The sequence below is a fragment of the Tripterygium wilfordii genome, chromosome 21 (assembly GCF_013401445.1).
Source record: "Tripterygium wilfordii isolate XIE 37 chromosome 21, ASM1340144v1, whole genome shotgun sequence".
Taxonomy (NCBI): Eukaryota; Viridiplantae; Streptophyta; class Magnoliopsida; order Celastrales; family Celastraceae; genus Tripterygium; species Tripterygium wilfordii.
The window spans coordinates 3,638,032-3,661,107 of record NC_052252.1 but is presented as its reverse complement, the minus strand read 5'-3'; the positions used below and the strand labels follow the sequence as shown (position 1 = coordinate 3,661,107).

The 23,076-nt window shown below is 37.8% G+C and overlaps 5 protein-coding genes and 1 pseudogene across 5 annotated transcripts; all 6 read right to left on the bottom strand.

Annotated features, from left to right (window-relative positions):
* Positions 1-16: 16 nt before the first annotated feature.
* On the bottom strand, positions 17-2,480 carry LOC119987728 (cytochrome P450 71D11-like). The gene is made up of 3 exons (XM_038832648.1): positions 2,136-2,480; positions 172-738; positions 17-124 (listed from the first exon to the last, which is right to left on the bottom strand). The coding sequence occupies exons 1-3, from the start codon at positions 2,478-2,480 to the stop codon at positions 17-19; spliced, it is 1,020 nt and encodes a 339-aa protein (XP_038688576.1).
* Positions 2,481-3,191: 711 nt separating this feature from the next.
* On the bottom strand, positions 3,192-4,857 carry LOC119987727 (cytochrome P450 71D10-like). The gene is made up of 2 exons (XM_038832647.1): positions 3,947-4,857; positions 3,192-3,815 (listed from the first exon to the last, which is right to left on the bottom strand). The coding sequence occupies exons 1-2, from the start codon at positions 4,844-4,846 to the stop codon at positions 3,192-3,194; spliced, it is 1,524 nt and encodes a 507-aa protein (XP_038688575.1). The 5' UTR covers positions 4,847-4,857.
* A 2,260-nt stretch (positions 4,858-7,117) lies between these two features.
* On the bottom strand, positions 7,118-9,198 carry LOC119988709 (cytochrome P450 71D9-like). Its single transcript, XM_038833859.1, has 2 exons — positions 8,006-9,198; positions 7,118-7,790 (listed from the first exon to the last, which is right to left on the bottom strand). Exons 1-2 carry the CDS (start codon positions 8,921-8,923, stop codon positions 7,170-7,172), a joined length of 1,539 nt encoding a protein of 512 aa, XP_038689787.1. The 5' UTR covers positions 8,924-9,198; the 3' UTR covers positions 7,118-7,169.
* Positions 9,199-10,972: 1,774 nt separating this feature from the next.
* Positions 10,973-12,734, bottom strand: LOC119988460 (annotated as a pseudogene).
* A 1,764-nt stretch (positions 12,735-14,498) lies between these two features.
* On the bottom strand, positions 14,499-16,457 carry LOC119988459 (cytochrome P450 71D9-like). The gene is made up of 2 exons (XM_038833505.1): positions 15,485-16,457; positions 14,499-15,286 (listed from the first exon to the last, which is right to left on the bottom strand). Exons 1-2 carry the CDS (start codon positions 16,388-16,390, stop codon positions 14,666-14,668), a joined length of 1,527 nt encoding a protein of 508 aa, XP_038689433.1. The 5' UTR covers positions 16,391-16,457; the 3' UTR covers positions 14,499-14,665.
* Positions 16,458-20,897: 4,440 nt separating this feature from the next.
* Positions 20,898-22,815, bottom strand: LOC119988437 (premnaspirodiene oxygenase-like). The gene is made up of 2 exons (XM_038833476.1): positions 21,793-22,815; positions 20,898-21,701 (listed from the first exon to the last, which is right to left on the bottom strand). The coding sequence occupies exons 1-2, from the start codon at positions 22,696-22,698 to the stop codon at positions 21,078-21,080; spliced, it is 1,530 nt and encodes a 509-aa protein (XP_038689404.1). The 5' UTR covers positions 22,699-22,815; the 3' UTR covers positions 20,898-21,077.
* Between the last annotated feature and the right edge of the window lie 261 nt (positions 22,816-23,076).

Genomic DNA, 23,076 nt, shown 5'->3' with positions numbered 1-23,076 from the left:
ATTTTTGGGATCTTTATCAGTTCTGACATAGCCCATTGTAAAGTTGTGGACGATGTTTCAGTCCCAGCAAGGAAAATGTCCTAGAAGATAGATTGTATTTAATTGGTGAAAGTATTAGTGCAATCTATTTAAGATTTTCAAATCAACATTATTTGTATAAGATATTCTTACCAGTACAACTGCTTTTATGTTGTATGATGTCAAGGGGAACTGAAAGTCTCCACATTCCTGAAGATTCAAGAGAACATCTACAAAATCATCGGCAACTTCCTCACTAGAATCATTGGTTGCCTTCGTTACTTTATGTTCATTGATGATGTTTTCAAGTATCTTGTCAACTTCACCATGCAGCTTCTCAACCTGAGTCGTCATCCCGCTGATCATATGAAACAATTTTATAGAAGGGAACATATCAGCCAAACTAAAACCACCAAAAACTTCTGATACTTCTCTTACAAGTGGTACAAATGCTTTATGCGTCTCGCCACTCTTACCAATTGCATCCTTTGAAGTGATTCCATATGTTAAACAAATTAACATCTTGCTGAGGTTGATTTTCGACCTGGCCTTTGAAGAAACGGATTTAATGAACTCCGATACCTCTTCCTCTATGATGGTTTGCATGGCTTGAACCCTTTTTTGGCTCAATAGCTCCGTTGTGCAGATTTTACGCATCTGTCTCCTGTAATCTCCATATGGTGCAAGTGCAATATCTTTAGTTATATAACAAGATCTCTCCTGCAGGGATATGAGGTCGAGACGAAAAAGTAATGTCATGGGTTTTCATTACTTCTTTGGAAACTTCCGGAGAAGAAACGACAATGGTGGACAATTCACTAAGCTGAAGATGCATAAGAGGTCCATATTTGTTGGCTAAATCTCTTAGGTGGTGATGGGGCAAAGAGCAAATCATTTGATGAATGTTTCCCATCAGTGGTAGCTTCCATGGGGAGGGAGGAGCAAGAGCAACAATAGAATTTGACTTGAGGTTTTTGACTTCCTCCAATTATTTTTTAAAATATATATATATATATATATATATATATATTTTAAAAAATAATTAGATGTATATTATATATATATTAGTTATAAGTAATATTGTAATTCCCAAATACGTAATAACTAATAAGTTCTAAAGTTTTTCTTCTAAAAAAATAAGTTATAAAGTTAATATGTTATAACTTAAAAAATAAAAATAAAAGATTCTTCCAACTATTGATGATGACTCTGATATGGAGGAGGAGAAGATGGCAAATTGAAAGTGTTGTTTGTTTTTATTGTTGTGTTTGTTTTCTTACTAGTTCAATGGGTTTGTTTTAAACCAAAAATGATAACTTATTGGACTTTTGTATTTCTTTTAAATTATCAAAGGTATAATAATTTAATTTGACTGATTTTCTTGCTAGTTCACCGGGTCTACGGGTCGGGACGGGTCTACACGTGACCCGCCTGGTACAGTGTTGGGACAAAATATCCCTACCCGCCCCGGGTCTACGGGGCGGGTTGGGGCAGGATTTTAAGTAACCATGGCCGGGTTGGGGCTTCAAAAACCCTACCCAACCCGGCCCGTTGTCATCCCTAATTCGGGTTACTTTTACAGCATGGCCTAGAGGAGACTACCTAGTAGTTGGAGTTGAACAAACGGAATAAATATCTGATGCTCTTTGACATACCGAGGGAAGGTTTAGATTTCTACTACAAAATTTTCGTTAAGGGGTAGAATGTAAAACGGCAACTTTTTGAAGGAGGACATAATTGGAAAAACAATTAAGTCAAGTGGAGGAAACTAATAAGCTAAGGAACTAGAGGGTTAAAATAAAATTTCCTAGAAAACCCCAAATACCTAAATACAAGTACATATACCTCTCATTCTTCACTATCTCATACACGTTTTTTTTTAAGAAACTAGAAATTTTATATCATAAGGAGGAGAAGAAGAGTCATTTTCCGGTGGTTCACAATGGGGGACTAAACCTAACCCATAGATAAAAAGAACAAGAGAACAAACACCAAGACGGAAAAGAACACACCATAATAACAGCAAACCAAAAGGGTAGACAATAGCCCAAAAATAGAACATTAGCAGTTAATTTGTCTCATGGCAGGAACGCCCATCGAGTCAATGTGTATCATACCTTTAACTTGAGCTGGAAGGTCGTTGTACCTGCAGAAGTAGCTAGATTGCTTACTTTGGGAAGCCTTTGTGGCAAGAAAATCTGCACAACCATTGATTTCCTTGAAGATGTGCTTAAACTAGATATCCATAGATCCACAACTTTCTTCAATCTATCTTTTAATATAAATAATTTTTCAAGGACAATGATAGTTAGATAACAGAATGTTAATAGCAACCAAAGAGTTAGATATGACATGCCAAGGCATATCTTCCTTCCAGCACCAAATGGGATAAATTCATAGTTATTTCCCTTGTAATCAATGGAACTATTGACGAATCTCTCGGGATCGAACTTCTTCGGCATCAGTTCAGTAATTAAATGAGTTTGGGGCTATTATAACACCACTAATTTTTAAAAAATATGGGATCCTGAGGATTCGTGGGCCTTGGGCGGCGACCCATGTCGCCAGGCCTCAGGGACACCCCTGTCAGCAGCATCAAGAAGAAAACAGGAAAGGACGAGCTAGATAATTGAAAAAAGAATTTGGTTATCCATGATGAAGTGGAGATGGAGGTAAAGCTGCTGTTTGTATCAAGATTTTAAACTAATTGTGCAGATGATAGAACCAAGATTATTGGCCGAGCTGGAGTTTTGTTATCTAATTGCAGACTACGTAAACTATTCTATTGACATGCACATGTTAACCAACTCTTCTTCTATTAATTTTTTTTGTACTCAATCAAGTTGTAAGAATCATATTATAATTTTTTGTTCACAATGGGTTGGAGTTGGCGTTTGTTTGTTCTTCTATTAATTTTTTTTGTGTTCAATGAGTTGGAGTTTTGTTTTCTAGTAACTTGAAAAAAAGAAAAAGAAGGCTTTTATTAATACAAGTCACGACACAGGAGCAGTCAAGTACTAATATTTCTATTAATTGTTTCATAGGATTAAGATGCAGAACCAAGGAAATTTTGCCAATTTCTTTGCTGATCAGATACAAGATAAATAACCATGGTCACATGATGCTGGGAAAACAATTCAATGCTTACATAAGGAAATTGTAGCTTTATGTTTTTACTGAGCAATTGTGGCATGGTAAGGAATGGGGATTACATACAGATCATTTTTTCTTCCAACTGAAATACCAACACTCTCCATCATGTCTAGTTCTTCAGGTTTGATGCTGTTAGGAAGCTTCCAGTCGAAATGGTAAAGTAACTTTGCAAGTGTAAGCTCAATGCTTGCTATTGCAAATGATATGCCAGGGCATATCCTCCTTCCAGCACCAAATGGGATAAATTCAAAGTTATTTCCCTTATAATCAATAGAACTATTGACGAATCTCACGGGATAGAACTTCTCGGCATCAATCCAATAATTCGGATCCCTTCCAATAGCCCACGTGTTAACGATGACTTGGGCTTTGACGGGTATGTCATATCCAAGAATCTTACATCTCTGTCTACAAAGTCTTGGGACTGACAATGGAAAAGGAGGGTGTAACCTCAAAGTTTCCTTGATAACTAATTTCAAGAATTCTAGATCTTCGAGTCCGACTTCATCTACATATCCTTTTCTATCAAAGACTTGTCTCACCTCTGCTTGAGCATTTTTCATAATTCCTGGATTCTTTATCAATTCTGACATAGCCCATTCTAAAGTTGTAGATGATGTTTCACTTCCAGCACTCAAAATGTCCTGAAACATAGATTGCGTTAAATCGGTTAAATTATTGTGTTTTTTCCCTGTATATTCATAAGGGAAATGAAAGGTAAATTGATTCTAATAGTAATTGCACAAAGGGGCATACTAAAAAGATATGCGCTTACCAGTACAACTGCTTTAATGTTTTCTGCTGCCAAAGGGAATTGAAAATCCCCACATTTCTGAAGATTCAAGAGAACATCTACCACATCGTCAACAACTTCCTCACTAGAATCAATTGTTGCCTTCTTAACTTTATGTTCATTGATGATGTTTTCAAGTATCTTATCAACTTCACGATGCAACTTGTCAAGCCGAGTCCTCATACCACTGATCATATGAAATAATTTTATGGAAGGGAACATATCAGCCAAACTGAAACCTCCAAAAACCTCTACCATTTCTCTTACAAGTGGTACAAATGCTCCATGCATCTCGCCACTGTTACCAATTGCCGCCTTTGAAGTGATTGCATATGTTAAGCAAATTAACATCTCACTGAGGTTGATTTTCGACCTGGCCTTCGAAGAAATGGATTTAATGAACTCTGATACCTCTTCCTCTCTGATGGATCGCATTGCTTGAACCTTTTTTCCGCTCAAAAGCTCTATTGTACAGATTTTACGCATCTGTCTCCAGTAATCTCCATATGGCGCAAAGGCAATATCTTTAAAGTTATAGAATAGGATCTCTGCGGCAAGGGCATAAGGTCGACCGGAAAAAGCAATGTCATGGGTTTTCATTACTTCTTTGGAAACTTCCGGAGAAGAAACGACAATGGTGGACAATTCACCAAGCTGAAGATGCATAAGAGGTCCATATTTGTTGGCTAAAACTCTTAGGCGTTGATGGGGCAGAGAGCCAATCATTTGATGTATGTTTCCTATGAGTGGTAGCTTCCATGGCGAGGGAGGAGCAACGCCAGAATTTGACTTCTTGTTTTGTGATTTGCTCCATAGTCTCAGCAACATAAAGAAGAAAACAAGAAAGGTGAAGATAATTGGAAAAGGAATTTGATTATCCATGATCAAGTGGAGATGGAGGGTAAAGCTACTATTTGTATCGAGATTTTAAACTAATTGTGGAGATGATGGAACCAAGATTATTCGATGAGCTGGAGTTTTGTTTTCTAATTGCAGACTACTTAAACTATTCTATTGACATGCACATGTTAACCAACTCTTCTTCTATTAATTTTTTCTACTCAAATCAATTTGTAAGAATCATATTAGAAGCAAGATTCTTTCCTCACAATGAGTTGGAGTTTTGTTTTCTAGTAACTTCAAAAAAATAAAAAGGCTTTTATTAATTGTCGTTTCGTGTTTTTTTATTTTTTATTTTTTAATTTGATGTTTTCTCTTTTTTTCCTACTCGAGGAGAGTTATACAATTAATTAATTTAGGAGGGAGGAATCAAACATGGCACCTTGTACAAGGAGCAGGCCAACAATAAGTCAACTGTTGCTCCTTGTTCGATTTTTACCACCCTTTCATTAATGTTTCAAAGGCATTTCTAATCAAACCAGGATTGGCTGTCGCTAACACTTTCTATGGATAGATGTACGGGATAGGGGGAGCTCCAATTCATACTCTAATTTTTGGCTCCAATTCTCTATCAAAACTATGTTAAAACATGAATTAAAATGTGTGATTGACTATTTTGACGTTCATCGTGTTACAGTATAGTAGATTTTGAAATTTTTTTTTATAAATACTAAATTCTAAATTATAAACCTTAAATCCTAAACTCTAAACCTAAAAATCAAAAATTAAGCCCTTAACCCTAAATTATAAAACCTAAATTCTAAACCCTAAACAGTAATTCTTTAGCTCCTAAACTCTAATATGTTATTTTCAAAAAGAAATTCATGATTTAACATGAGTTTTAAGAGAGAATTAGAGTCAAAATTGGAGCCCCTCCCATTCCATAGATGTATGAAGTGAATTTTACAATCAAGAATTTGTTGATAGGGACCACCAACAATATTGCAAAATTCAAGGGAGGAAAGTGAGAGAACCTTAAGGTCGGCGGGGTGTCGACTGAAAGGGCTTGAGGATCAAGTTAGATGGTGTTTCCAAGTATTTTTAATAAGATAATGGTTACTAGGTTTTGCGTATATTTCTTAGTCTTCCTTTGTTGGGGGATCCCTCTTCATATGGAAGGGGAAGGCTTTATAATCTCGGTTGCATAGGAAGGTGACGTGGACCCTTCCTCCTTTATGATCATGTCCCATGAAGTGGATAGCATTTCCCTCAAGAGTAAATCTCGGTTGAGATATGGTGCAAGACTTGTGTTAGATTTCAAGCGCTAAATTGGAAATAAGACTTGGGGGTTATTACTGAAATGACGACTGTGTTAGTGACGAGATTGATGTGAGTCTCGAGGTTATTAGAGACGTATCCCAGTGAGGATCTCAGGAACTGCCTAGTATTAGGCAATCAGTCAGACGAACACATTCCTTTGATAGAGAGGATCTGGTTGAGTGAAGGATACTTGACATGACTATATGGATAGGGCGATGAGCTATCAAAGATTCATTGTCTTGGGCAGAAGGCTTACGTGTATAGATGATAGTGAAGATTTGAGTGAGATCTTAAGTTAATGTGTCCACGCTAGGCCATGGGCCTAGTCAATGGGCCATATTTTGATATTTGCATAATGAGCCTTTGAAGGCCTAATGTATAACTAAGGGTTCGTTTGGTATACCATTTATAAGTTATTGGTGTACCAAACAACAATATTCGAGCTCAAATACCAAAACAATTTCCCCAAATACTTGACTCCAATAAACAACCAATAATTGACACAAAATCTCGAGCACCAAGAAACCCAAACTCAGTTCAAAAGTTGCAGCTCAATTCCAAACCACAAAGTCAGGGGTTGGGGCCCTGCAGTAGAAAATCTGGTATTTCTTTCATGCCCAAATCTCATAAATGGAGGCAGACAGAAACATCATTGCAAGTGTGGAGACAATTGAATTATTTTTAAATTTATCTGCTGTCCATTGAGAAAGCTCAGACCACGGCAGCTGGTTAGCTTGGTCCTATGAGAGATATGTACCCATACGGCCTGTGCGTACGAGCACTGAAAAAACAAGTGATTATGGGACTCGTCTGCAACGTTACAAACTACACATGCAGCTGATGAGGGAAGACCATGTCTGGCTAGCAAACAATCAATGCTTACATAAGGAAATTGTAACATAAGGGACACTAATGCCAATTTATATCTGCTGAGCAGATACAAGAGAAGTAACCATGCATGGTCACATGGTGCTGGAAAAACAACTCGGGAACTAAACCAAACAATCAATGCTTACATAAGGAAAGTGTAGCTTTATGTTTTTTACTAAGCAATTGTAGCATGGTAAGGAATGGGGATTACATACAAATCATTTTTTCTACCAACTGAAGCAGCAAAACTCTCCGTCATGTCCAGTTCTTCTTGTTTGAGGTTGTTAGGGAGCTTCCAGTCGAAATGGTAAAGTAACTTTGCAAGTGTAAGCTCAACGCTCGCTATGCCAAAGGACACGCCAGGGCACATCCTCCTTCCAGCACCAAATGGGATAAATTCAAAGTTATTTCCCTTATAATCAATGGAACTATTGACAAATCTCTCGGGATAGAACTTCTCAGCATCAATCCAATAATTCGGATCCCTTCCAATAGCCCATACATTAACAATGACTTGGGCATTGATGGGTATATCATATCCAAGAATTTGACATCTCTCTCTGCAAAGTCTTGGAAGTCCTAGCGGACCAGGAGGGTGTAACCTTAGAGTTTCTTTGATAACTAATTTCAAGAATTTTAGTTCTTTGAGTCCAGCTTCATCTACATATCCTTTACTATCAAAGATTTGTCTCACCTCTGCTTGAGCCTTTGCCATAATTCTTGGAATCTTTATCAATTCCGACATAGCCCATTCTGAAATTGTAGATGATGTTCCACTCCCTGCAGCCAAAATGTCCTGAAAGTAGATTGTGTTTAACAGGTGAAAATAATGTTTCTCCCCATACATATTCATATTGGAAACGAAAGGTGAATTGATTCAAATAGTTATTGCACAAAGGAGCCTATTAAAAACGACAACAATTTGTTGAGTATATTAGTTAGGTCTTAAGGTCATTAGTAGAGTCTATTTAAGAGTTTCAAATCAACATGATTTGAATAAGATATGCTTACCAGTATAACTGCTTTGATGCTGTCTGCTGTCAAGGGGAACTGAAAGTCTTCACATTCCTGAAGATTCAAGAGAACATCTACAAAATCGTCAGCAAATTTTTCACTAGATTGAATTGTTGCCTTCTTAACTTTATGTTCATTGATGATGTTTTCAAGTATCTTATCAAGTTCATGATGCAGCTTCAAAAGCCGAGTTCTCATCCCGTTGATCATATGCAATAATTTTATGGAAGGGAACATATTAGCCAAACTGAAACCTCCTAAGGCGTCTGCTATTTCTCTTACAAGTGGTACAAATTCTCCATGCGTCTCGCCACTTTTACCAATGACCGCCTTTGAAGTGATTGCATATGTTAAACAAATTAACATCTCACTGAGGTTGATTTTTGACCTGGCCTTTGAAGAAATGGAACTAATGAACTCCGATACCTTCTCCTCTCTGATGGACTGCGTAGCTTGAACCCTTTTTCCGCTCAACAGCTCTATTGTGCAGATTTTACGCATCTGTCTCCAGTAATCTCCATATGGTGCAAATGCAATATTCTTAAAGTTATAGAACAGAATCTCTACAGCAGGGATATAAGGTCGACTGGAAAAAGTAATGTCAAGGGTTTTCATTATATCTTTGGCAACTTCTGGAGAAGAAACGACAATGGTGGACAATTCACCAAGCTGAAGGTGCATAAGAGGTCCATATTTGTTGGCTAAATCTCTTAGGCGGCAATGGGGCAGAGAGCCAATCATTTGATGCATGTTTCCTATCAGTGGTAGCTTCCATGGGGAGGGAGGAGCAACAGAAGAATTCGACCTCTCTTTTTGTGATCTGCTCCATGTTCTCAGCAGCATAAAAAAGAAAACAAGAAAGGTGAAGATAATCGGAAAAGGAATTTGATTATCCATGATGAAGTGGATATGCATGGAGATGAATGAACCAAGATTATTTGCGGAGATGGAGTTTTGCTTTCTGGTTGCAGACAGCTGTGTGTATTAATTGAGGTCGCCTTCCACTGACATGGATTGTACATTGGTAGATGTTATGCATTATTGGATTGATTTCTTCACCGTCTCCTATTCAATTACTCTCATCTTCATTATTGGACTCCAATTGTTGTACGTTTTTTCCCTTTTCTTAGGACGGGTGGGGTCATGCCAATAATTTTATTAGGAGGGAGGATTCAAACTTGGCTACTTGTACAAGGAGCAGCCATCAACAAGTCAACTATTACTCCTTGTTCGATTTTTAGCACCCCTTTTATTAACCTGAGAAAGTTTCTTTGTCCACAATGCTTTAGGTGGTGGGCCTTGAATAAGCCAAGGAAATCACTCCTCAAACTTCTTTACAGTCCTAACAACCCGATCCGGCTATCGTGATTTGTGTTAAGGCTTTGTTGGGTCATTGACTTCTAGTTGGGCTTTGTTAACTGGATGATTCGGCATTGCCCTTAAGGGTATACCCTCATGGTTGTACTAGTTTTTTGCTTTGGGTTACGCCACATTTTCCGTTACATCGGAGGTAATTAGAATTTTTGAACTCTTGTATTGATTGTTTCGTGGACTACGCATATTTGCTATTGTCATCCCTTTTTGTGTTTGTTTTGAGATTGAGCACTACCCCATCGGTGAATTTTTAAAGGTCGAGTCTCCGTATGGATAAAGCCTTCACGTAGTAGTAGTGTTTGTCGTGTCGTGTGAATCGCTACGGTGACAAGGAATTCCAAATCGATCTTGTAGTGATAGAGTTGCGTGTTTAGAAATCATCCTCGGGATGAACTAATTGTTCAAGGTTCGAACAGTGATGGAGTACCATGAGAGCACAGTCACTTTGATGACACCTTAGAGATTAATTATTCGAGTTAGATGATCGATGGCCATTCGGGTTACTTTTACAGCATAGCCCAGAGGAGACTACCTAGCAGTTAGAGTTGAACAAACGGAAGAAATATCTGAAGCTCTTTGACATACTTGGGGAAAGTTTAAATTTCGACTACAAAATTTTCGTTAAGGGGTAGAATGTAAAACACCAACTTTTTGAAGGAGGACATAACTGAAAAAACAATTAAGTCAAGTGGAGGAAACTAATAAGCTAAGGAACTAGAGGGTTAAAATAAAATTTCCTAGAAAAACCCCAAATACCTAAATACAACTATACAAGTACTTATACCTCGCATTCCTCACTATCTCATACATTCTCTATGCCAACTAAAACCTAGTAGCTAGCCACACTTTCGTTTGAGAAAAACGAATGAGTAGTTGATCTGGGTTTTCCCGGACATCGAGAGGCACTGCCAGAGTTGTGAAGAACAAGAGGTGTGGTCCGTGAAGCTTAACAAGCTCGCTATACTCTATCTCTCTTCAACCCCTTTTCTTGCCTCCTCGCTTCTATTTTTTTTTTCCCTTGATTTATGATGAAGAACTAGTATTTTTAAAGGGTGGGGCCTTTTGATCAATGGGCTAATATTAATTGAGTGTTCAAGGGCCAAAACTTGGTTTGGATTCTTTCAATTGATAACTGTTGTTTTCTAGCACGGTGTCCACAGTGTTAACACATTCCATACACTCAATCGACTCACTTACCGTTTCCCTATATCCGTAAACCATTCATTTTTGTGGTGGTCAATTGTACCCAGACAGTTGGTGGCGATTCCTGAACTCTTCCAATAAAAAGGAATCATTTCGTTTTTTGATACTGCCTATCAAAAAGAAAAAAAAAAGAAAAAAGAAAAAGGAATCGTTTCGTGCACAAATTCTTCTAATCTCTAAATCTAACTTAATTAATAAGAAAATTTTGCCAATTCGCATTGTAAACCTAGCTGCAACACAATGCTAAACTGTCCATGCTTGATTTGCAGCTGTTGTTAATTGACCATGCTACATGCTTGATTTTAGTGGATGCTTGATTTGTCTGACTTGAAGGAATTTTTCTAGCATAAGTAAAAGAAACTGCAGTAACTAAAGAAACAAGACATACTTGTAACATAATTAGTAAGGGAGACTGATTCCCATTTATTTTTTGCTTAACAGATACAAGTCTACAAATTAGAACAATAGTACAAGATAACTCACCATGGTCACATGGTACTGGAACAACAACACTGGAACTAAAGCAAACAATTCAATGCTTACATATGGAAATTGTAGCTGTATGTTTTTATTGAGCACTTGCAGCATGGTAAGGAATGGGGATTACATACAGATCATTTTTTCTTCCAACTGAAGAACCAAAATTCTCCTCCATGTCCAGTTCTTCTTGTTTGATGTTGTTAGGGAGCTTCCAGTCGAAATGGTAAAGTAATTTCGCAAGTGTAAGCTCAACGCTTGCTATTCCAAATGACATGCCTGGGCACATCCTCCTTCCAGCGCCAAATGGGATAAATTCAAAGTTATTTCCCTTGTAATCACTGGAACTATTGATAAATCTCTCAGGATAGAACTTTTCTGCTTCAATCCAGTAATTCGGATCCCTTCCAATAGCCCATGCATTGACTATGACTTGGGCTTTGATGAGTATGTCATATCCATTAATCTTGCTTCTCTCTGTGCAAAGTCTTGGGAGTAACAAGGGAAGAGGGGGGTGTAATCTTAGAGTTTCTTTGATAACTAATTTCAAGAATTCTAGTTCTTCGAGTCCGGCTTCATCTACGTATCCTTTTCTATCAAAGACTTGCCTCACCTCTGCCTGAGCCTTAGCCATAATTTTTGGAATCTTTATCAGTTCTGACATAGCCCATTGTAAAGTTGTGGACGATGTTTCAGTCCCAGCAAGGAAAATGTCCTAAAGGATAGATTGTATTTAATTGGTGAAAGTATTAGTGCAATCTATTTAAGATTTTCAAATCAACATTATTTGTATAAGATATGCTTACCAGTACAACTGCTTTGATATTGTCTGATGTCAAGGGGCACTGAAAGTCTCCACATTCCTGAAGATTCAAGAGAACATCTACAAAATCATCAGCATCTTCCTCACTAGAATCATTGGCTGCCTTCATTACTTTATGTTCATTGATGATGTTTTCAAGTATCTTGTCAACTTCACGATGCAGCTTCTCAACCCGAGTCCTCATCCCGCTCATCATATGAAACATTTTTATAGAAGGGAACATATCAGCCAAACTAAAACCACCAAAAACTTCTGATACTTCTCTTACAAGTGGTACAAATGCTTTATGCGTCTCGCCACTCTTACCAATTGCCGCCTTTGAAGTGATTCCATATGTTAAACAAATTAACATCTTGCTGAGGTTGATTTTCGACCTAGTCTTTGAAGAAACAGATTTAATGAACTCCGATACCTCTTCCTCTCTGATGGTTTGCATGGCTTGAACCCTTTTTTGGCTCAACAGCTCCATTGTGCATATTTTACGCATTTGTCTCTAGTAATCTCCATATGGTGCAAGTGCAACATCTTTAAAGTTATATAACAAGATCTCTCCTGCAGGGATATGAGGTCGAGATGAAAAAGTAATGTCATGGGTTTTCATAACTTGTTTGGCAACTTCTGGAGAAGAAACGACAATGGTGGACAATTCACCAAGCTGAAGGTGCATAAGAGGTCCATATTTGTTGGCTAAATCTCTTAGGCGGTGATGGGGCAGGGAGCAAATCATTTGATGAATGTTTCCTATCAGTGGTAGCTTCCATGGGGAGGGAGGGGCAAGAGCAACAACGGAATTTGACTTGAGGTTTTTTGACTTCCTCCAAATTCTCAGCAGCATCAATAAGAAAACAAGAAAGGTCAAGATAATTGGAAGAAGATTATGATTATCCATGGTGAAGTGGAGATGGAGGTAAAGCTGTTGATTGTATCAAGATTTTAAACTAATTGTGGAACAACAGAGATGATAGAATCAAGATTATTCGCAGATCTGGAGTTTTGTTTTGTAATGGCAGACTGCGTTGGGTATCTCGAAACTCTACTGATCACATGCACATGTTAGCCAACTGTTGTTGTATTTATTTTTATGTTATTCCTCTTTCCGTACGACACAGGGGTGGGGTTATGCCATTAATTTTATTAGGAGGGGGGGGGGGGGGGGGAACCAAACTTCGCACCTCGTACAAGGAGCGAGCCGACAATAAGTCATTTTTCGTTTTATGTTTTTTCAAGCTGTTTTTCAGTGATATCCTATTTCACATGTTTTTCTTTTAAAGGAGAATCAAACGCGTTTTAGGGGTGTTTTCTGTTTTCCGGGAAATGAAAAACAGAAAATGCAAAAAAAATAAAAAAATAAAAAAAAAAACAAGCATACCAAAAAGTTAATTAATTGTTTCTACATTTTCTCTTGATACTTATTCCCGACTATTCTATTGAGCACCAAATTATTTATAGAATTTTGTTTTCTTCCTCTATTTCTTTAATTTAATTAATTCACGTATAATTGTCATTGGGCATTAGAAGTTGAAGAGCATTAGGGTTTGATTTGGCTACGTTGTTTATTTCCATATATAAATGTTTGAACATTCAATAAGTTTCATTCAATTTGGTAAACAGAATGGAGCATTATATCGATGTTGTACATGTATATATATCTAAGAACTAGGTATTGAAATTATTAGTACAAAGTGGTTCACATTGAACCTTGCAACCCTCAGCGGTGGAGGTTGCGCCCATACCCATGCACTGGTCATAGCATCTCTTACAGCTGTTGGTAGCACTTCACCCCAAGCCTCTCCAACCTCCATGGACGTCGTGAACACCACGATCATCGCGATCAGAAGCGTGGCCCAAAATTTGCTGCTTGATGCCATGTATTCTATTTTTTTTTTTGAAACAGAGATTTTGGGAGGTGATAGGATTCGAACCTACGACCTAATGGATGGGTGATCCCTTACATGCAATGTGATTGTCGTTCAATCAATAGCTTGCCATTTATTCTAATTAATGTGTCTTTGTTTGTGTATTAATCGAGGTATATATATATATGTGTGTGTGTGTCTTTGTTTTACTAAGGAGTTCGTGATGTGGAGATATATTGGTTAAATTAATGGTTCCCAAGTTTGTTGTCAATTCATTCTTACCCAAGTTTTTGGGGGAGGTTTAGGATTTTGAGACTAGGTCAAAAGCATGAAAACCTATGTATAATTGTCGTAAATCTAACATCTCCATACAACCAAGTATAATGTCCGTTTTAGGTTGTACGGTTCTCGTAAATATATCGGGTCCGCACAACTTTATTTCTTCCTAGCTAAGAAGTGGGCCAAGACCCAACTCACTTAACTAGGAAAAAAAAAAATTGTCCATGCTTTTGCAGCTATTGTTAATTAGCCTATTTATATGAGGAGATCTTTATTTAGGGATTTTGGAGGGGATAGTGTGGATGGAAGTTTGGGTTTTGTGAATGGCTGGAGCCAACATTTTTTATTAAAATTTGTTTTTTTTGGGATCAACTACAATAAAAGCCATTATTGTCTCTTCTGGTGCTGCTTTGTCTGCACTTAAAGGAATTTTTCTAGCATAAGTAACAAAAACTATAGCAACTAAAGAAACAAGAGATTTACTTGTAACATAATAAGTAAGGGGAGACTAATGCCCATTTATTTTTGCTGAGCAGATACAAGAAAACTAATCATGGTCACATGGTGTTGGAAAAACAACATTGGAACAAAAGCATACAGTTCAATACTTACATAAGGAAATGGTAGCCAGCTTTATGTTTTTTACTAAGCAATTGTAGCATGGTAAGGAATGGGGATTACATACAAGTCATTTTTTCTACCAACTGAAGCCGCAAAACTCTCTGTCATGTCCAATTCTTCTTGTTTGATGTTGTTAGGGAGCTTCCAGTCGAAATGATAAAGTAACTTTGCAAGTGTAAGCTCAACGCTTGCCATTCCAAATGATATGCCAGGGCACATCCTCCTTCCAGCACCAAATGGGATAAATTCAAAGTTATTTCCCTTGTAATCAATGGAACTATTGGCAAATCTCTCGGGATAGAACTTCTCGGCATCAATCCAATAATTTGGATCCCTTCCAATAGCCCATGCATTAACAATGATTTGGGCTTTGACGGGTATGTCATATCCAAGAATCTGACATATCTCTCTGCATTCTCTTGGGAGTAATAATGGAAGAGGAGGGTGTAACCTTAGAGTTTCCTTGATAACTAATTTCAAGAATTTTAGTTCTTCGAGTCCGGCTTCATCTACATATCCTTTTCCATCAAAGACCTGCCTCACCTCCGCTTGAACCTTTTCCATAATTCTTGGAATCTTTATCAATTCTGACATAGCCCATTCTATAGTTGTAGACGATGTTTCAGTCCCAGCAGTGAACATGTCCTGAAAGATAGATTGTGTTTAAACGGTGAAAGTATTTTTTTTCTTTCCAACTACATATTATAAGGGAAACGAAAGGTACATTTATTTTCATACGAAAAATGATAGATATTTATTGAGTCCAAAAGTTAGCTCTGAAGGTCATTAGTGCAGTCTATTTAACATAGTCAAATCAACATGATTTGAACAAGATATGCTTACCAGTACAACTGCTTTGATGTTGTCTGTTGTCAAGGGGAATTGAAAGTCTCCACATTCCTGAAGATTCAAGAGAACATCTACAAAATTGTTGGCAACTTCCTCACTAGAATCAATTGTCGCCTTGTCAACTTTATGTTCATTGATGAGGTTTTCAAGTATCTTATCAAGTTCATGATGTAGCTTCTCAAGTCGAGTCGTCATGCCGCTGATCATGTGAATCAATTTTATGGAAGGGAACATATCAGCCAAACTGAAACCTCCAAAAACCTCTATGATTTCTCTTACAAGTGGTACAAATGCTCCATGCGCCTCGCCACTCTTACCAATTACCACCTTTGAAGTGATTGCATATGTTAAACAAATTACCATCTCACTGAGGTTTATTTCCGACCTGGCCTTTGAAGAAACTAATTTAATAAATTCCGATACCTCTTCCTCTCTGATGGATTGTGTCGCTTGAACCCTTTTTCCGCTCAACAGCTCTATAGTGCAGATTTTACGCATCTGTCTCCAGTAATCTCCATATGGTGCAAATATAAGATCTTTAAAGTTATATAGCAGGATCTCTCCGGCTGGGAGATAAGGTCGACTGGAAAAAGCAAGGTCATGGGTTTTCATAACTTGTTTGGCAACTTCTGGAGAAGAAACGACGATGGTGTACAATTCACCAAGCTGAAGGTGCATAAGATGTCCATATTTGTTGGCTAAATCTCTTAGGCGGTAATGGGGTAGAGAGCAAATCATTTGATGCATGTTTCCTATCAGTGGTAGCTTCCATGGGGAGGGAGGAGCAACAGCAACAACAGAATTTGACTTGAGGTGTTTTGACTTCCTCCAAATTCTCAGCAGCATCAATAAGAAAACAAGAAAGGTGAAGATAATCGGAAAAGGAATTTGATTATCCATGAGGAAGTGGAGATGGAGGTAAAGCTGCTGTTTGTATAAAGATTTTAAACAAATTGTGGAGATGATAGACCCACCCAGATGCATAATAAAATAAAAATCTGTGTCAGCTGAAGGTGACTTGTATTAATTAATAAAATCCTTTTGTTGGAATATGTGGGTTGCTGTTTTCTGATTGCAGGAGGCTGCGTAAAGTAAACTCTTCGATTGACATATAAACTGTCGTTTTGTTAGAAGCAAGATTCTTTCCTGACCTGGAATTGGAGTCTTGTTTTCAACTAACTTGAAAAAAAAAACAACAAAATATTATGCATTATTGGACTGATTTCTTCACTAGCTCCAATTCAATTTGTCATTCTCATCTTCATTATTGGACTTTAATTGTCGTTTAGTTTTTATGTGTTTTTTCTTCCCGACTGGTGGGGTCATGCCATTAATTTTATTTGGAGGGAGGAATCAAACTTAGCAACTTGTACAAGTAGCAGGCCAACAAGAAGACAAATATTGTTCCTTGTTCACCCTTTTATTAATGTTTCAAAACGCATCTCTAGTGTAATCTATCCAGGATCGGCTGTACTGCTGTAGTCATTGTACGAGCCAAAAACAGTATAGGTGATGCAAAGCAAGAACAGAGAAGTCAAGCTACACAGCGATTTTATAGCTTCAACAATCAATGATATCAATATAGAGCTGTAAACATCCAAAAGGGGAGGAGTCCATATCACAAGGAGTTTCAATACAAACACTAGACTGAGATTCACTCTCACAAGAACGAGAATCACTCTCAATACGTACACAACACTGTAGAATCACTCTCAAACTAGGAAGCTAAGGAAACTAGACAGTACTGAAAGAAAGTAAAGTTCTTCAATCACCAAAAGTGTCCCATTATCCAGCCAGCATACGGGTTGAATATATTTCTACTTGCTTGTAGCTTGGGCCGGGCAGGGCTGGGCTGGGCTGGGCTTGGCTTCCAGAGACAAGCTTCATGGGCTTCTAGCTTGGACCCATAACAACTCCTATTCCAACTCCTATTCTTCTGCATCAATAGACCCATTTTACAATGTATCTCTAAACCCAGTAAGCTATTTCTTGCTAACAGGCCCATGAACTTATTGATTGCACGTAGGGATACGGCTCAATACCCAGGCCTAAAGCCGATATCAGGTATTGCAGCTCAGTTCTGGCTCTTTTGATTGATATATATTGGTTCTCATATAGTGTTTAGCTCACTTGTAAAATTTGGAATCCATTGGATTGGATTTGCCCTTGTTTCTAGTCGTGCACTTAATTGGTGTTCTTGAGTGTTGAACCTGGTCTTGTTATCATCTTGTGCTATTGAATATATTGGCATAAATATCGTCAACAACTTGACGCCCATCACTGATGAATTCATTCATGTCAAATCTCATAAATGGTAATGGAGGCTAGACTAGAGTGGGTGTCAGAACTTGTGACCTCCCACACACATGCACTAAGTGATTCAAACAGCTAACTTAACGCATAATACTGAACTGTCGATGCTTGATTTTTGTGGACGCTAACCTGTCCATGGTTGATTTGCAGCTATTGTTAACTGGCATATTTATATCAGCTCTTTATTATCTTTTCCAGGGCTGCTTCGTCTGCACTTGAAGGAATTTTTCTGTATTACAAAATCGTCGGCATCTTCCTCACTATAATCACCGGTTGCCTTCTTAATTTTATGTTCATTGATGAGACACCACCTGTCTGATGATATAAGGTCGACTGGAAAAAGTAATTTCATGGGTTTTCATTATTTCTTTGGCAACTTCTGGAGAAGAAACGACTATAGTGGACAATTCACCAAGCTGAAGGTGCATAAGAAGTCCATATTTGTTGGCTAAATCTCTTAGGCGGCGATGGGGTAGAGAGCCAATCATTTGATGCATGTTTCCTATCAGTGGTAGCTTCCATGGGGAGGGAGGAGCAACAGCAGAATTCGACCTCTCGTTTTGTGATTTGCTCCATGTTCTCAGCAGCATAAAAAAGAAAACAAGAAAGGTCAAGATAATCGGAAAAAGAATTTGATTATCCATGTTGAAGTGGATATTCATGGAGATGAATGAACCAAGATTATTTGCGGAGCTGGAGTTTTGCTTTCTAATTGCAGACTACTGTATGCATTAATACAAGTCGCCTTCCACTGAACATGGATTGGACATTGGTAGATATTATGCATTATTGGATTGATTTCTTCACTATCTCCAATTCAATTATTCTCATCTTCATTATTGGACTCCAATTGTTATACGTTTTTTCCTGTTCTTAGGACGGGTGGGGTCATGCCAATAATTTTATTAGGAGGGAGGATTCAAACTTGGCAACTTGTACCGGGAGCAGCCATCAACAAGTCAACTATTACTCCTTGTTCGATTTTTAGCACCCTTTTATTAACCTGCACGATCCGCTGTAGCCAATACTTTCTACAGATGGACATCAGTGCGATTGAAAGAACATGTTGAAACATCGTCCTTCACTTTCTGTTAGACAGTGTTGTTAATTAGAAGAGGAGAAGGAATTGCAGATCACCAACTTACAGTATTAGTGAGGTTTTTCTTCGAATAAATTATACTACTATCTTTAATTTATGCTTAAAAAGCTTCCTGCAGGGGCTGTTTGACGGAAGTTTGTTGAGTATCTATAAACGACTGTACGTTGCAAGTAGCTAAAATAGATAATAAAAATGTAAATATAAACTAAAATAATAGATACTTGCATGTTTGGTTCTGTACGTTTGGAGACACGTAATATAATATTATAATTTACTCTATCATCTCTCTTCTGTTTTCTTTGTCCACAATGCTTTAGGTGGTGGGCTTTGAATAAGCCAAGGAAATCACTCCTGAAACTTCTTTACAGTCATAACAACCCGATCCGGCTATCGTGATTTGTGTTAAGGCTCTGTTGGGTCATTGACTTGTAGTTGGGCTTTGTTAACTGGTTGATTTGGCATTGCCCTTAAGGGTATACCCTCATGGTTGTACTAGTTTTTTGCTTTGGGTTACGCCACATTTTCCGTTACATCGGAGGTAATTAGAATTTTTGAACTCTTGTATTGATTGTTTCGTGGACTACGCATATTTGCTATTGTCATCCCTTTTTGTGTTTGTTTTGAGATTGAGCACTACCCCATTGGTGAATTTTTGAAGGTCCAGTCTCCGTATAGATAAAGCCTTCGCGTAGTAGTAGTGTTTGTCGTGTCGTGTCGTGTGAATCGCTACGGTGATAAGGAATTCCAAATCGATCTTGTAGTGATAGAGTTGCGTGTTTAGAAATCATCCTCGGGATGAACTAATTGTTCAAGGTTCGAACAGTGATGGAGTACTATGAGAGGACAGTCACTTTGATGACACCTTAGAGACTAATTATTCGAGTTAGAAGATCGATGGCCGTTCGGGTTACTTTTACAGCATAGCCAAGAGGAGACTACCTAGCAGTCGGAGTTGAACAAACGGAAGAAATATCTTACATTCTTTGACATACCGGGCGAAGGTTTAAATTTCTACTATAAAATTTTCGTTATGGGGTAGAATGTAAAACGCCAACTTTTTGAAGGACATAACTGGAAAAACAATTAAGTCAAGTGGAGGAAACTAATAAGCTAAGGAACTAGAGGGTTAAAATAAAATTTCTTAGAAAAACCCCAAATACCTAAATACAAGGACAGATACCTCTCATTCCTCACTACCTCATACACTCTCTATGCCAACTAAAACCTAGTAGCTAGCCGCACTTTCGTTTGAGAAAAACCAATGAGTACTTGATCTGGGTTTCCCGGGACATCGAGAGGCATTGCGAGAGGCATTGCCGGAGTTGTGAAGAACAAGAGGTGTGGTCTGTGAAACTTAACAAGCTCGCTATATTCACTCTTCCGCCCCTTTTCTTGCCTCCAATCTCCTATTTTTTTCCCCTTGATTTATGATGAAGAGCAAGTATTTTTAAAGGTGGGGCCTTTTGATCAATGGGCTAATATTAATTGAGGGTTCAAGAGCCCAAACTTGGTTTGGGTCATTTCAATTGGTAATTGGTATTTTCTAGCGCGGTGTACATGATGCTAACACCTTCTATACACTCAATCAACTCACTTACGGTTTCCCTATATCAGTAAATCATTCATTTTTGTGGTGGTCAATTGTACGCAAACAGTTGGTGGCAATTTCTGAAGTCTTCCCATAAAAAGGAATCATTTCGTTTTTTGATATTGCCCATCAAAAAGAAGGTAAAAAAAAAATAAAAAAAAAATCGTTTCGTGCACAAATTCTTCTAATCTCTAAATCTAACTTAATTAATAAGAAAATTTTGCCAATTCGCATTGTAAACCTAGCTAGCTGCGACACAATGCTAAACTGTCCATGCTTGATTTGCAGCTCTTGTTAATTGACCATGCTACATGCTTGATTTTAGTGGATGTTTGATTTGCCTGACTTGAAGGAATTTTTCTAGCATAAGTAAAAGAAACTACAGTAACTAAAGAAACAAGACATACTTGTAACATAATTACTAAGGGAGACTGATGCCCCTTTATTTTTTGCTTAGCAGATACAAGTCTACAAATTAGAACAGTAGTACAAGATAACTCACCATGGTCACATGGTACTGGAAAAACAATACTGGAACTAAAGCAAACAATTCAATGCTTACATATGGAAATTGTAGCTTTATGTTTTTATTGAGCACTTGTAGCATGGTAAGGAATGGGGATCACATACAAATCATTTTTTCTTCCAACTGCAGAACCAGAATTCTCCGCCATGTCCAGTTCTTCTTGTTTGATGTTGTTAGGGAGCTTCCAGTCGAAATGGTAAAGTAATTTCGCAAGTGTAAGCTCAACGCTTGCTATTCCAAATGACATGCCTGGGCACATCCTCCTTCCAGCGCCAAATGGGATAAATTCAAAGTTATTTCCCTTGTAATCAATGGAACTATCGATAAATCTCTCAGGATAGAACTTCTCTGCATCAATCCAATAATTCGGATCCCTTCCAATAGCCCATGCATTGACCATGACTTGGGCTTTGACGGGTATGTCATATCCAAGAATCTTGCTTCTCTCTGTGCAAAGTCTTGGGAGTAACAATGGAAAAGGGGGGTGTAACCTTAGAGTTTCTTTGATAACTAATTTCAAGAATTTTAGTTCTTCGAGTCCGGCTTCATCTACGTATCCTTTTCTATCAAATACTAGTCTCACCTCTGCCTGAGCCTTTGCCATAATTTTTGGAATCCTTATCAATTCTGACATAGCCCATTGTAAAGTTGTGGACGATGTTTCAGTCCCACCAAGGAAAATGTCCTGGAAGATAGATTGTATTTAATTGGTGAAAGTATTAGTGCAGTCTGTTTAACATAGTCAAATCAACATGATTTGAACAAGATATGCTTACCAGTACAACTGCTTTGATGTTGTTTGTTGTCAAGGGGAATTGAAAGTCTCCACATTCCTGAAGATTCAAGAGAACATCTACAAAATTGTTGGCAACTTCCTCACTAGAATCAATTGTCAGCTTGTTAACTTTATGTTCATTGATGAGGTTTTCAAGTATCTTATCAAGTTCATGATGTAGCTTCTGAAGCCGAGTCGTCATGCCGCTGATCATGTGAATCAACTTTATGGAAGGGAACATATCAGCCAAACTAAGACCACCAAAAATTTCTGATACTTCTCTTACAAGTGGTACAAATGCTTTATGCATCTCTCCAATATTACCAATTGCCGCCTTTGAAGTGATTCCATATGTTAAACAAATTAACATCTCGCTGAGGTTGATTTTCGACATGGCCTTTGAAAAAATTGATTTAATGAACTCTGACACCTCTTCCTCTCTGATGGTTTGCATAGCTTGAACCCTTTTTTGGCTCAACAACTCCATTGTGCAGATTTTACGCATCTGTCTCCAGTAATCTCCATATGGTGCAAATGCAATATCTTTAAAGTTATATAACAAGATCTCTCCTGCAGGGATATGAGGTCGAGATGAAAAAGTAATGTCATGGGTTTTCATTATTTCTTTGGCAACTTCTGGAGAAGAAACGACAATGATGGACAATTCACCAAGCTGAAGGTGCATAAGAGGTCCATATTTGTTGGCTAAATCTCTTAGGCGGTGATGGGGCAGAGAGCAAATCATTTGATGCATGTTTCCTATCAGTGGTAGCTTCCATGGGGAGGGAGGAGCAAGAGCAACAACAGAATTTGACTTGAGGTGTTTTAACTTCCTCCAAATTCTCAGCAGCATCAATAAGAAAACAAGAAAGGTGAAGATAATCGGAAAAGGAATTTGATTATCCATGAGGAAGTGGAGATGGAGGTAAAGCTGCTGTTTGTATAAAGATTTTAAACAAATTGTGGAGATGATAGAAACCAAGATGCATAATAAAATCAAAATCTGTGTCAGCTGAAGGTGACTTGTATTAATTAATAAAATCCTTTTGTTGGAACATGTGGGTTGCTGTTTTCTGATTGCAGGAGGCTGCGTAAAGTAAACTCTTCATTTGACATATAAACTGTCCTTTTGTTAGAAGCAAGATTCTTTCCTGACCTGGAATTGGAGTCTTGTTTTCAACTAACTTGCAAAAAAAAACAAAAAACAGCAGGATATTATGCATTATTGGACTGATTTCTTCACTAGCTCCAATTCAATTCGTCATTCTCATCTTCATTATTGGAC

Bases quoted from the DNA above. Each gene is read 5' to 3' on its own strand.
- LOC119987728 (XM_038832648.1), bottom strand. From the start codon at position 2,480: ATGCCGAAGAAGTTCGATCCCGAGAGATTCGTCAATAGTTCCATTGAT. The intron at 739-2,135 runs GTATGATACACA...ATATCCCTGCAG, and splicing joins CCTTCCAGCTCAAGTTAAAG to GAGAGATCTTGTTATATAAC. The intron at 125-171 runs GTAAGAATATCT...AATCTTAAATAG, and splicing joins ACATAAAAGCAGTTGTACTG to ATTGCACTAATACTTTCACC.
- LOC119988709 (XM_038833859.1), bottom strand. From the start codon at position 8,923: ATGCATATCCACTTCATCATGGATAATCAAATTCCTTTTCCGATTATC. The intron at 7,791-8,005 runs GTAAGCATATCT...ATCTACTTTCAG, and splicing joins GCATCAAAGCAGTTATACTG to GACATTTTGGCTGCAGGGAG.
- LOC119988459 (XM_038833505.1), bottom strand. From the start codon at position 16,390: ATGGATAATCAAATTCCTTTTCCGATTATCTTCACCTTTCTTGTTTTC. The intron at 15,287-15,484 runs GTAAGCATATCT...TCTATCTTTCAG, and splicing joins ACATCAAAGCAGTTGTACTG to GACATGTTCACTGCTGGGAC.
- LOC119988437 (XM_038833476.1), bottom strand. From the start codon at position 22,698: ATGGATAATCAAATTCCTTTTCCGATTATCTTCACCTTTCTTGTTTTC. The intron at 21,702-21,792 runs GTAAGCATATCT...TCTATCTTCCAG, and splicing joins ACATCAAAGCAGTTGTACTG to GACATTTTCCTTGGTGGGAC.
- LOC119987727 (XM_038832647.1), bottom strand. From the start codon at position 4,846: ATGGATAATCAAATTCCTTTTCCAATTATCTTCACCTTTCTTGTTTTC. The intron at 3,816-3,946 runs GTAAGCGCATAT...TCTATGTTTCAG, and splicing joins ACATTAAAGCAGTTGTACTG to GACATTTTGAGTGCTGGAAG.